Consider the following 13,725-nt stretch of genomic DNA (forward strand, 5'->3'; position numbering starts at 1 on the left):
TTGGTCTTGAGGTCTGGCCCCACAGCAAGTACCACCTCTCCATTTGTAAGGTATCTTATCTTCCATATTGGCTCCTTCGAGGGCCTGGCCCTGTCTGACTGCCTATAATATTTCTATCTTGCCGGGCATGGTGGTGCACGCCTGTAATCCCAGCACTCGGGAGTCTGAGGCAGGAGGATCATTGTGAGTTCGAGACCAGCCTGGGCTACAAAGTGAGCTCAAGGCCAGCCTGAACTGAAGAGCGAGACCCTGTCTCAAAAAGAAAAAAAAAAAAAATTTCTATCTAACTCAGCTGCCTATAACATCATCACCAACACCCCCCAGGGTGGTACGTTAGTTACAAATCTTTTTTTTTTTTTGGTTTTGGTTTTTCTCTGGTACCGGGAACCGAACTCACGACCTTGCACTTGCCAGGCAGGCGCTTTGCTGCTGAGCTAAATCCCCAGCCCCCTAGTTACAAATCATAAACCTACTTAATATATCGTTATTACGCTTGGGGCATTTTTCTATTCCCTTAAAATATTTTTAGATCACAAACTTCAAGGGAACATAATCTGCACCGCCTGAACCTTCGCGGCCCGTTCTGTGCTGATCCCGGCTTCAGCCGGCTTCCCAGTGTAGGGGACTCGTGGCCCCCCGTGTTCCAGAGGTTCAGCATTCCCAGCAGGAGAGGCTGGTCTTTCCTGAGAGGTCATCATGGATCCCAAGTCTGACACTCACGCCAGCCGGGGTTCCGTGTCCCCTCTGAGTGGATCCTGCTGCAGCACCCCCAGGTCACACACTCACCCCTGATGTCAGCAAGGGGTCGGCCTGGACCATTCCTGTGGACTCGAGTGAAGTAGGGGTCATTTTCTGGAGAAAAGGGAGGCGCTGTCGCCCCAGGATGAGCGAGGGCAGCCAGGTGGGCACGTGGACCACCAAGTGCGTATCCCCTGCAGGCCAGCCTCACCCTTCCCAGTGGGGGGAGGGCCAAGGTGGGACCAAAAAAGGCGCTTCTGGTCATGGCCTTGGGTCGTAGCAGGATGGAGGGAAGTGTCTTCCTGGTAAGCTGAGGCAAGGCCCCGTGGGAGAAAGCCCAACACCAGGCAGTGCATTCAGCACCCTGGGATGTGTGATCACATCCGCGCACACGTATGCCCACACACCCATCCTCGCAGTTGGGTGGAAGGCCATCTCGTTCGCTTCCCTGATTTGCACAGCTGCTTCCTGCAAGGGGAGATAGCGGAGCAGTGGGCTGCGCTCCCGCTGGGTGATTAATAAGTGGTAGCCCTGTCTGATCATCTGGGCAGGATGAAAGGGCCTTGGCACTGGGCTAACCTGCTGCTGAATTATTCATCGCCCACATTCCCCGGTCTGCTAAGTGATAGGCAGCGAGGGACCTAGCAGCCAGGCCTCAGGTGTGGGAGGGGCTCGGAGGGGTGCTGAGGCCAGCCTTGCGCCCAACCCCCCGAGGAGGGCTGGTGGTCGGGGTCCATCCTGGAGCACTCCTCTGCGCTCGCACCAGTCTCAGCGGACCCAGTGGCCCCCGGGAGTGGCTCTGTGATCATCCCCATTGTCCCGAGGAGGGTTCTGAGGCCCAGAGGAGTGACTTGTCCAGAGTCACAGAGTGGGGAGCTGTGGTCTGAACCCGGCTCTGCCCAGGGCTCTTCTGGCCCATCTCCCCGGATGTCCTGGCGCCTCCAGGCCCAGGGGGACACAGATGTTGACCGCATGCATGCCAGTGAGCCCCTGCTAGTGCTGGGCAGTGGGTAGTGACTAGGAAGGACCTCACTTTCCTTTCTAGTAAAAGCCTGGCAGTGACGTGCGCTTGCTGGAAGTATTGAACAAGGGCACGTGGTACCTGCTTGGTTCTGAATTCATGTGAGATAAAGATGGGGAATTGATCTTACCATTGCAGACGCTCTGGGGTGTGTGTGTGTGTGTGTGTGTGTGTGTGTTAGTAAGGACTGAACTGGGGGAGCAGTAAGTCAAATTCAGCCTTTTTTTTTTTTGAGACAGAGTTCTCAATATGTAGTTCAGGCTGGCCTTGAACTTACTAGGTAGCCCAGGATGGCCTTGAACTTACAATAATCCTGCCTCAGCCTCCCAAGTGCTGGGATTATAGGTGTGGCCACCACACCCAGTACCTTTTTTATTTTGATACAATGTCTTGTTAAATTGCCCAGATTCAGGTCCAACTTGCAATCCTCCTGCCTCAGCCTCCTGAGCTGCTAGTGTTGCAGGCATGTTCCACCACTCCAGCGTCTAGCATTACTTTACAGCCTTTTTGTGTGATTTTCTTCTGTGGTTAAGATATTGTTTTAGAGCCAGGCATGGTGGGTGGCGCATGCCTGTAATCCCAGTATTCAGGAGGCTGAGGCAGGAGGATTGTTGTGGGTTTAAAACCAGTGTGGGCTACAAAGTAAGCTCAAGGCCAACCTGAACTGCATAGCAAGACCCTGTCTCAAAAAAAAAAAAAAAAAAAAATGTTGTTTTAGTTTAGATTTCTATTTGATTCAACACTGTACCATGAGCATTTCTCATGCCATTGCAGATCACTGTGAGAATTATTCAGGGCCCTTCTGTCTTATTTGAAAATAGGACATCCATTAAAGGCTTGAAGAGTTTAAGAGGGTACTTGTATATTAAAGGAGAGTCAGTCTTCCTCCCTGCATCTGTCCCCAGGGCAACCTCAGGGCCTTGTGTCTCCTAGAGGTAGCCCCCTTCTTCTACTGTCACTCTTCACACACTCACCCCCGCTCTGTACCTTGCTGTTTGCACACTCAGTGTGTGCGCCTCTGTCCACACCAGTTTCCTCAGACCCAGCTTCTGTTCACAACTTCCTGCATCAGCTTCCTATGGCTGGACCACGCTCACCAGCCGCCTACTGATAGATGCGGGGCTTGCTTCCAATTGTTTTTCTTTTGCTTGCAATGTTTTTTGCTGTTCCTTGAGCATTGCAATAAATATCCTCATGCCCGAGTCTTCTGCCCATGTGTGATTATGCTTGTAATGAAATTACCAGGTAAATGTGACAGTTAATGATGATTTAGTATTCTAATGTAATTGGATAGGATAGTCATTTATGATAGACAAACCATCTCCAAAACTGAGATTGCTTATATTCATCCGTGTCTGAATGGCTGAAGTGTGCCAAATCACAGAGGCCAAAATGTACATGAAAATGAGCAGCACAGGCTGAAGTCTTGGGGCAAGACATTTCATTGATTTTCCTCATTATTTATCTATTGGGAAGGTACAAGTAAGTATTGTTTAAAAAAACATCACTCCTGGTCATCAGTGATTATTACTATTTTGCTTTATATGTATACACATTTGCACATATCTATTTCTCAAGTGACTGAGATTGTAACATATAGGGAAAATTTGTATCCCAATCTATATTTAGACATTGTATCTGTTAGCTATTGCTGTGTAACAAACATGCACTAAAGCTCAGTGGCCTCTACCTATTAGTGTTCATTTAACTCACAGGTCTGTGGTCTGGCTGATCTGAGTAGGGTCCTGCTGGGCCACTCAGCTCTTCCCGAAATGTCTCTCATCCTCTTCCTAGACTCCCTGATTAGTGGGCAAGGAGAAACACCCCATGAGGTCCCTTAAGGCCTTGGTTTAGATTGCTGTTCTGTCTATTCAAGCTCATTCTGTTGGCAAAGCAAGTCCATGTCTGAACTCAAATTCAAGAGTGGGGAAACACACTCTGCTCTTTCCATAGGAACTGCAGAGTCACGTAGTAAGGATTGTGGATATAAGGGGTTGCAGTCAGCCCTAGACATTAACAGTGGTCCTAAATGACATGCCTTGCTACTGTTGCTGATGCTTGCTTTGCCAGTTAGCTATGATGATTACCCAGGAGTGGCCAGGAGAGGCCTTGAAGTAGGTACTAGGCTCGGCCAGAGCCCCAGGCAGGTTTTGGCCGTAGCCTGAGGCTGAAGACACACTGGTTGTGCCCAGATTCTTGGCGCGGGTGGGAACCAGGCATGCTGAGCCCTGTGCCTTCGCCAGGCTGTGGCCGTAGCTCAGACCAGCCAGTCATGCCCCGTGTGTAACCAGGGCTCCTTCTCATCACAGGGAAACATGGGCCCTGCTGCCTTCTGGCTCCTGCTCTTCCTTCTCAAGAACCCAGAGGCTCTGGCTGCCGTCCGCGGGGAGCTCGAGCACACCCCGCGGCAAACAGAGCAGCCTACCTCGCAGATGAGCACCTTCCCACAGAAGGCCTTAGACAACACGCCTGTGCTCGGTGAGATGGTCAGACCCTCCAAGAGTGGGCCCCCAAACCTTCTCCAGCATGGGCTCCGGGGCCTGTCAGCATCCTCTGACCTAAGGTCTCTCTGAGCCTCCTTCCTTTGAGGCTGGGCACTTCCATGCCCGAGTCTCAGCTGTCCAAGGCTCCTGGGCTCAGAAGGAGAGTTTTGGCTGTGAGTGACTGAAAACCTAAACTAAACTGGCTGAAGTAGAAAAGGGTCTTCATTTGGAGTACACAACTAGAAAGTTCAGAAGTATCTGGCTTCAGGCATGGGCAGATCCAGGTGCTTGAACAGTTATCAGGATGCTGTGTCCATTTTCCTGCCCCGGTTTCCCTGATTGGCTCAGTCTCAGGCAAGATGGCCGCCCATGGGTCAAGGCTGACTGACTCCTTGGCTACCTGAGGGCGTGTTCCTAGCTAAAGTCCCAAGACTGTGTCCTATGGGCTCTTTGGATCATGTGCCCATCTGGTGCTCAGAGGGAAGCTGTGATTGGCCAGTCAAAGCCCCATCCCAGCAGTTAGGAGCAGAAGCAACTGCCCCATCCCTGAAAGTAGGAGAGGGGTGGTTCCCTGAGGAAAATCGGGGCTGTTTGCAGAAGAGGAATTACACTGGGCAGGCAGAAGCAGATACAGATGGCCCCTCTCTCTCCTAGCCTTCTGATATCTCCCTGGCTCCCACCTTCCCTCACAGCTTCTCTTGGAGTCAGATCTGGATCCTTGTCACCATCTGGCCTTTTCCATCTGCTGTGTGACAGTGGGCAAGGCATGTGCCCTCTCTGAGCCGCCTCACCTTCCCCTGTAAAGTGAGATGGGGGTGGCACTGAGCAGACAGGAGGGCAGCCTGCTCATCTTTCTCGTGTAACCCATGCAGACAGTGTGCTGAGCGAGAGCCTCAGGCTCACAGCCGCCCCCTTCATCACCCGCGAGGTTGTGGTGGACATGGCCCTGCCCCTGGCGGATGGGCGGGAGTTCTCTCTGCGACGTGGCGATCGACTCCTCCTCTTCCCCTTCCTGAGCCCCCAGAAGGATCCAGAAATCTACACAGATCCAGAGGTACATGGCAGTCTGCTTCTACTGGGATTACACAGAAAACCAGTGACTTCGGGGTCAGCTGACTCTGGGTGGCAGCCTGGCTGTGATTTTTGCTTGCTGTGTGACCTCCACCAGGTGGCTTCACCCTTCCTTGCCTGCTTCCTCACCTGTGAAATGCTGCCAGGCTATCACGATCAAATTCAATCACATCAGAAAAGGCTTTGGCAGCCGGTTGTGGTGGCACACACCTGTAATCCCAGCACTCAGGAGGCTGAGGCAGGAGGATCGTTGTGAGTTTGAGACCAGCCTGGGCTACAAAGTGAGCTCAAGGCCAGCCTGAACTGCATAGCGAGACCCTGTCTCAAAAAGACAAAAAAAGAAAGAAAGAAAAAGAAAGAAAAGGTTTTGGCATTGCCTGGCACACAGTTTCCTAAGCAAAAGCTGAGCGATTTTATTTATTTATTTATTTTTATTATTATTTTTTTTTTTAGACAAGGTCTTGCTATGTAGTTCAAGTTGGTCTTGAACTCACTATTAGTCTAGGCTTGACTCAAACTGGCGGTGATCCTCCTGCCTTTGCCTCCAGAGTGCGGGGATTACAGGCGTGTGCCACCATACCCGGCTTGAGTGATTTTATTTTAATTTAGAATGTTATATCCATTTCTCAACACCTTTCCCTCCTCTGTACTTTGAGATGGAGAAAACTTTCATAATTGTGTACATATTGTGTGCCAGGTCCCGCCCCTCACGCCCTGTGCTACAGTTTCACCCATCCGTTCATTCATCTACTGATTTTTCCAGCCATCCGCCCACCCATCCATACATCTACCCATCCTCCTATCCATCCATCCTCCCATCCACCCACCCATCCATCCATCCATCATCGCTTGATCCACATTCCATCCATCTCTCCACCCACTGCTCATCCACCATCCATCCATCCATCCATCCACACCCACCCGCCCGCCTGTCCATCCCTGACCCATCCTTCCCTCCATCTGTCTGTCCTCTGGATCATTCACTTGTCCTCCACCCATCTCTCCCTCAGCATTTATTCTGCACCACACCTCGTGCTTGGGTGCAGTCCTTGCCCTGCCACTCTCAGGTGTAACCAAAGGAAACTGACCTTCTCTTTTCTTTCTTTTAAAATCCTTTTGATAGTATATTACAGAAGTAATACATACTTGTCATAAAAAAGAAATATAGCAAAATATGTATTTAAAAATGAAAAGAAAAAAACAACAGATCACTCTCCAGTTCCACAAAGCTCCCTAACCATGGTTTGGAGTGTGTCTTTTTCCCCCCTTTTGGAGTGTGTGTCCCTTAAATTATTTCTATGTCTTTACCAGGACACGCACACACACACACACACACACACACACACACACACACACAAGCACAGAGGTAAATGAGTGTTTGTATAGGATCCTATTGCTCTGAAATTGATGTTTTTTTCACTCAACAACCAGCAACAGATTTTTTTTCCATGTAGTACACACAAATCTTTTGCCGCAGTTTCAGCCAGTGCCCTGTCAGTTGACTTTTATGTTGTGTCCCATTTTTCTTCCTTCTGTAAAGCAGGTCTGTAATGAAACCCTCAAAACACTTTCCTTGGTGCAGATTTGTTTTGGGGTGAGAATAAAAAAATGGACTTTCTTCCTATTTCAGGTATTTAAGTACAACCGATTCCTGAACCCAGACGGATCAGAGAAGAAAGACTTTTACAAGGGTGGGAAACGGTTGAAGAATTACTGCATGCCGTGGGGCGCGGGGCACAACCAGTGCCTGGGGAAGAGCTATGCCATCTACAGTATTAAACAGTGAGTGAGGGGGCGGGGCCAGCAGGACAGGGGCAGGGCGTGAGGGGCGGGGCGGGGCAGGAGCACCCGCCCCATCTGGGTGGCTAACACACTACTGCTACCGGAGTGCTCAGCCAGGCGAGCGGTTTAGGGCAGAGATTCAGCTGGAAGGGCTGTCTCTCTTCTGCCCACAGATCTATTTATTTATGTTTTTAAAAATGTGTGCTAACTTTTTAAAACCAGAAAAGCTAATTAAAAAGGCGGAGTTTGGATTTCTTGTGAAAGAATCTGATCTGGCTTTGGATTCTTCCCTCTGAGTGGTGTCCACATACCAAACACGGACATGCCACCCCGCTGACCGTAGCTGACCATCTGCAGCTGCTGTGACATGTTCAGAGCCCCCTGACGGAAGCTGGTCATGTGGCTGTGTGGATGCCTCTGGGGCCTGCAGGGCCTGAAGATCCCCCGCTCAGGCACTGAGAGCCTTAGCTCTCCAGGGTCACAAACCTGCTGTGCCCGGGCTGACGCCACCGGCCCCATCTTTCTGCCCTGCCTCTGTGTCATCATAAGCTCAGGAACCTCCCGAGCCTCTTTTCCCTCAGCTGTAAAGTGGGGTACTCACTAAAGCTACAACCCGGGGGTGTCAGGAGACACAGATTGGATTTTTCCAAGAACTTGACCCACTGCCTGGCTCACCGTGGGTTTTGCTAAATGTTAATTACTATCATAATTATTATGATTATTAGTGTACCAGCAGTAAGCTGGGGGAACGGATATAGCATACTGTTTTGGCTTCAGTTTTCTTTATTTTCTGTGTCTTTTTGAGACAGGATCTCACTATGCAGTTCAGGCTGGCCTTGAGCTCACTTTGCAGCCCAGGCTGGTCTCGAACTTGCAATGATCCTCCTGCCTCAGCCTCCTGAGTGCTGGGATTACAGGCGTGTGCCACCACGCCCGGCCAGTACAATGGGAGTCATAAATACTATACAGCTATTCCTGCTCCAGCACTTCATATGTGTCCCTCAAAGTCATATTGTCATGTGAAATCATGCAGGAAAAACGACAGAGGTTATGTGGGAAGGGGGCTGCGGCCCAGCCCTCAAAAGCTTTGCCAGTGATGCATTAAAAACAGACAAGAAGCCCCCCCAAAAAGGGGCTCCATTAAAAAAAAACAAGAAGCCAGTAAAAAAGTAGCACGGCTTTGCCCTTGTGAAGTGGTTAAGAAATATGTAAGTGCTAGTTGATGTGGCACCGATGGATGTCTACGTGTGTACGTCTGCACGTTTTATGGACTTCTGCACAGCCAGCTTGGCTGGTGCAGTTTGTACCATCACCCTCGTTTCTCATAGATGAAACTGCACATGAGCAAGTGCAAGGTGTGCATTGCATGCACATGGCCCAGTCACGGTGGAGCAAATTCACGTGTTCAAAACAAGCGCCACAGCAGTATTGATTGTAGTTCCCACTTCATCAGGCTTTTGGACAGACAGGAAGACAGACAGGGTACTAAACATCATGGTTCAATAAATTAGCTAAGTAATCATCTTTTTTTTTTTTTTTTTTTTTTTGCCTGTTTGAGACAGGGTCTTGCTATGCAGTTCAGGCTGGCCTTGAGCTCATTTTGTATCCCACGCTACTCTCAAACTCGCAGGGATCCTCCTGCCTCAGCCTCCTGAGTGCTGGGATTATAGGTGTGCGCCACCACACCCCGCTATCATTTTTGTCTCAGTTGTCTTCACCACCCTGCTAGATGGGTTTCAGTGTAAAACTGAGCCTACACGGGTCAGATCACTGGCCGCAGTCATGTGCCTGGTGAGTATAGGTGCCAGCATTCAAATCCAGGCGTGGCCCCAAACTTCCATCCCTGATAAACTCACCTCTAGTGTCCAGCAGCCCAGGGCTGGAAGGGACCCGTCTTCCTCCCCCTGTGAGCAGGTGGGGGAACGGAGTGCTGGAGCTGGAGTGAAGCCGGTCAGCGCTGCATGCCCGTCTTCCTCGTCCTCCCGTGTCTTCCCTTCGCAGTAAGAGGAGAGTCCCCACCCTGTGCTCCGTCCTGCAGCAGGTCCCTGGGTCTGGGTGGCACACAGAGAAGTAAAAGACACACTCCCGGCCCTCAGGATCACAGTCAGCGACTAATAACAAAGCAGGTGGTCAGGGCCTGTTGCCACGTCGCCGGGGCGCTGGTTACCTCGGGGATGTGGCAGCCTTGCATGTTCGTCGGCAGATTTCCAGAAGGCGGCGGTAGCGAGTGCTTGTCTTGCAGAGCTGGTAGACGATGACAGTTTCTCACACAAGGCAGCAAAATGTCTTGTGAGAGTGGTGCTTGTTTTAATCTCAGCAAGACGCTGGTGGGTGAGCAGTAGCCCCGGCCAGGACAGACAGCAAGGGTTCCAGGACCGGGGAAAAAGGGGGCCGAGGGGGCCTCAGGAGGGGCGAGAGCCACGGCACCCACCGGGGTGGGCTCTGCCTCACTGCTGTAACGAGCAGCTTGTGGGGCTGAGAAACACGCAGGTGTGCTGGGCTCGGGGCTCCTCCCCTCTGGGCAGAGACGTGGGCACCCAGGCACTTCTCCCTTGGGTGGTGCCACCCTCTCCATAGGAAGCTGCACAGCTGCCAGGCAGCGGGAAGCTGGATGACCCGGCACTGCCTTCCAGTGCCCTGGTGCGGGTGTAGCTCCCGCCTCATCTGCTCCCATGCCAGGACTGACCCCAGCCTGCCTGCCCTCACCACGGGCTGGCAGACGCACAGTTCCTCATGGCCTCCAACGCCATCTCTCTGCAGATTTGTGTTCCTCGTGCTGACGCACTTTGACCTGGAGCTGGTGAGTGCAGATGAGGAGATCCCCGAGTTCGACCTCAGCAGGTATGGCTTCGGTCTCATGCAGCCAGAGCGTGACGTGCCCGTCCAGTACCGAGTCCGGCCATGACCTGTGGAAGCCTCCAGCCAGCCTTCTCCAGCCTTCTGGCTTTTCTGTGCCGCACTGCCATGTCCCTGCTGTCCTCCTAAATGCCTCTGCCCAAGGGAAAGGACAGAGTGGAAGCCACAAAGGACATCCAAGTCAAGAAAAGACATTGAAAGTTTTATGTCTTATCGCTGTAAAGTTTTAGTTCCAAATCAGGCTCTTTTTTTCTTTTCTTTTGAGACAGGATGCTATGCAGTTCAGGCTGGCCTTGAACTCATTAGGTAGCCCAGGCTGGCCTCAGACTCACAGCGATCCTCCTGCCTCAGCCTCTTGAAGGCTGGGGTTACAGCTGTGCACCACCATGCCTGGCTAAATCAGGCTGTTTCTGCTGCCGAGGGACCTTTTCCTGCTGTCCTTGTGACATCCACAAAAGCTAATCCAGATGGGGCAGAGCCAGGAGTCCTTGCTGCCTTGACCCCAACTCCCAGAGCCAGTGTCCCAGCCCTTCACAATTGCTGTGGCCCAGGCTTTCACCAGTCAAAGAGATGCCTGCCACAGAGAGGCCCAGCTGGTCGTGGCAGTGTGTCCACTGTCACCGGCTCTGTCCCCCAGTTATTCAAGGAGCCAAAGCCCAAGGTCCCCTTGGGCTCTCTCCTCCTCTGCATGTGGACACTGCCCTCCTCTGCATTCAGTGGGGTACTTGAGGGCCCCTGAGGCTGTGTGTCCAGGTGCAGGCCCTGCCCCACCCAGCACTGGGCCCGGAGGCATAGAGGTCTGTGTTCTAGAACTGCAGGCACCAGCTGGGCCGGGCTTTCCCCGTACCAAGACTCAGGTAGGGAACTGAGGAAGACAGCCCTGCCAGGGCGGCTGGGAGGAGCCGGCCACGGCTCCGCGGGTGGGTCAAGGTGAGCGAGAGAAAGAGCTGAGCTTGTGTTCCAGTGCAGATGCCCCTCTGCTGCACAACCCAGGCTGCAGATGGGTTCATCTTGGCCTGCGCTTTAAAAAGGCAATTTCGAGCTGCATGTGGCAGCTTATGCTTGTGGTCCCAGCTCCTGGGGAGGCTGAAGCAGAAGTTGTGAGTTCAAGGCCAGACTGGGCCATTTAGCAAGGCCCTGTCTCAAAACAAAAGAAAACAAAACCAAAGCTGAGTTGTTATCACATCACCGCCTTTAGAGCTTCTGCTGGAAACTCGGAAGCCGGGCCGCGCTGGGCCGCATTGCTAAGGGCGTTGCTGGCCAAGCTGACTGGCAGCATCCCCCTTGTGCAGGGCATGTGCCGTGGTGCCCAGGTTTGCTCTCTGTCTGCTCCTGCATTCATCGCGGCTGGCCCGGAGGTGTTGGAGTCTGAGACCCTGCGTGGACTCTCAGAAGTGATATTGTAGGAGGCTGGGGTGGGAGCCAGCTAATGGGGCCAGGTCGGTCATCCATGCCGGCCGGCGTGCTCCAGCATCGGAACAAACAGGTCCACCATGATGCAGCCTTTGCCTCAGCTTGGGGGACAAACCCGCTTAAGGAGAAGCACTGCGTCTGCAAGCCTTGATTCCGATGGCAAAGGCGGCTGTAAGGTCCTGATTGTCAAGTGCCCTTTCAGTGCGCGTGACAGGCACGGCAGACGCGCATGTCTGCTCCCCACAGCTGTCTGTGCAGAGAGCGCAGGGTGCCGGCCTTTACACGCAGAGAGCGGGCTCAGAGTGGCAGTGAGCCTCGGGCTCACAGTTCCCCGGTGGAGCTGCACCTACACTCTTCCTTTCCTGGGCGCAAATGTTGGAAGGGCAGCTCTTCATTCTTGGGGGCCCAGAGGTGGTGACGAAGCAGTTGTCTTCGGCCCTGGAGAGCAGGCAGGGGCGTGTGGGTGCGGTTGTGAGCCGCAGCACGGATGCACCCATAACCAGGTCTTCAAGCTTTAGCTGGAGGCACAGAGGTGCTGAGTTCTCCCAGTGCCCCAGGGGTGAGTCCCTTCTTAAGTAACCCTGGGGCTTGGGGGCTTCCCTGGCCCTAAGCTGCAGGCGCCCCCAGGAATCCCAGGCAGACAGCCTGATTGGCAGGAGGCTGGATATCCCCAGGGAAACCCATCTTCCCGCCTGGGTGACCCCACTCCCGCCTGCTTCTTAACTCTGCAGGAAATCAGAGCTGGCAGCCTCCTGTGGGAGGATGAGCCAGTTTCCATAGCAACCTCAGCTGCCTCCCCTGCCTGGAAGGGAAGGAAGAACGCCAGCAGAAATAGCTGCGGAAGGCCTGCGACCCTGGCGTGTGTGCGGGGGAAACCCTTCTGGCTTCCCCCTTCCAAATCGGGCTGGGTTGGCACAGCAGCTCGATTCTCACCCGCATTCAAAGAAGGGCCAGTTTGCTTTAAAGGGCCGCCTCCCTGCAGCCACGATCGATATTAGGGAATTAACTCGGAAAAGACGTTCTCCCAACCAGGCGGCTCCAGCTGGGATCTGAGATTGAAGTGGAGCTCGGAGGCAGTGATTGAAACCTGTCCTTGTTTCAGTCTTTATTATTTTTTCTTTTCCTTTCTTGTTTTTTCTTTTCTTTTTTTAAGAAAGCTTCCAAGAAAAGAGGGAGAGATAAGCAGGTTAGCTGCTTGCTGCTGGTTGTTGGGAAGGAGCTGATGTCATTGTGATTCTTTCTGCCATGTGTGAGGATCACAAAATTGCAGGACATAAGCTAGAACCCTCTTAACAGTGACCCGATGGAGGGTTTCTTGAGCATTATTATTATTTTTACTATATTTGTAAATTCTTCTTTTTTTTTTTTTTTCTTGAGACAAGGTCTTGCTATGCAGTTCAGGCTGGCCTTGAGCTCACTTTTAGCCCAGGCTGGACTCAAACTCACAATGATCCTCTTGCCTCAGCCTCCCAAGGGCTGGGATTACAGGCTTGTGCCACAATGCCCAGGTGTAAATTCTTGTTTACCAAACATTTTCCTTCAAATAGACTCACCTTTTTTTGGCCAGGTATGGTTGCACACACCTGTAATCCCAGTACTAAGGAGGCTGAGGCAGGAGGATTACCATAAATTTACAGCCAGCCAGCCTGAACTACATAGCAAGGCCCTGTGTCCAAAAAAAAAAAGACTCACTTTTTAAATTTAAATTTGTTTTGCAATTGCAGCCAGTAATGGGCCACATGTATTGCTCAAAATAGAAAGTAACTGCAAAAAATAAACTGGCTGGGGAGGGGGCTCTGCGCCAGCTGGCCCAGGCTCAGGGCCTGAGCGCCCTCTCTTGGGTATGGAGCGAACTCAGCAAGGTCAGAGTTGCCTGAGGGCCCTGCTGCTTCTGGACCCGAGAGAGGGTAAGGCAGATGGGCAAAGTGCTCCCGGCAAGGGCCCCACCCAGGGAGCTGGTAAGGTCCCGCCTGCCCCGTCTCCAGACAGAGCCTGGCTCGGAGGCCAAGAACCCTGCCCAAAGTCACTGACTTTGCTGTTGTTCTCAATAAACTGTCCCCTGAGCAGCATGACTGTGTGCCTTGCCATTTCAATACACAGCGCTATGTTCACAGAGCCCCGTCAAGGAGAAACACGCTATTAAAGCATCCTTCACGAGAGCCTCTGTGTGTGATTCCCAGCCCGGCACCTGTGTCTGGAAGGGTGCAGTCAGTGCCCAGGTCACATCGCCGGCCATCCGCAAGGCAGGCATGAGCATGGCCATTTGTATAGAGGAGGCAAGAACAGGTCAGAGAAGTGCATGACTTGCCCAAGATCAAATGGCCAAGTAGTAGCTTGGGATTCAAATGCAGGGCTCTCTAC

General features: G+C 52.4%; 1 protein-coding gene across 1 annotated transcript in view; it reads left to right on the top strand.

Moving 5' to 3' along the window:
* The window catches only part of Ptgis (prostaglandin I2 (prostacyclin) synthase), a 39,158-nt gene extending 28,966 nt beyond the window's left edge, over positions 1-10,192 (top strand). Inside the window, exons 7-10 of the mRNA XM_005392329.2 lie at positions 4,069-4,237; positions 5,115-5,296; positions 6,944-7,095; positions 9,856-10,192. Coding sequence (XP_005392386.1) covers positions 4,069-4,237; positions 5,115-5,296; positions 6,944-7,095; positions 9,856-10,000 — 648 coding nt within the window. The 3' untranslated portion in view covers positions 10,001-10,192. The remainder of the gene's footprint in view (positions 1-4,068; positions 4,238-5,114; positions 5,297-6,943; positions 7,096-9,855) is intronic.
* Positions 10,193-13,725: the final 3,533 nt, after the last annotated feature.

This window comes from Chinchilla lanigera, unplaced genomic scaffold (assembly GCF_000276665.1).
Source record: "Chinchilla lanigera isolate Chin_1 unplaced genomic scaffold, ChiLan1.0 scaffold00044, whole genome shotgun sequence".
NCBI classification, from domain to species: Eukaryota; Metazoa; Chordata; class Mammalia; order Rodentia; family Chinchillidae; genus Chinchilla; species Chinchilla lanigera.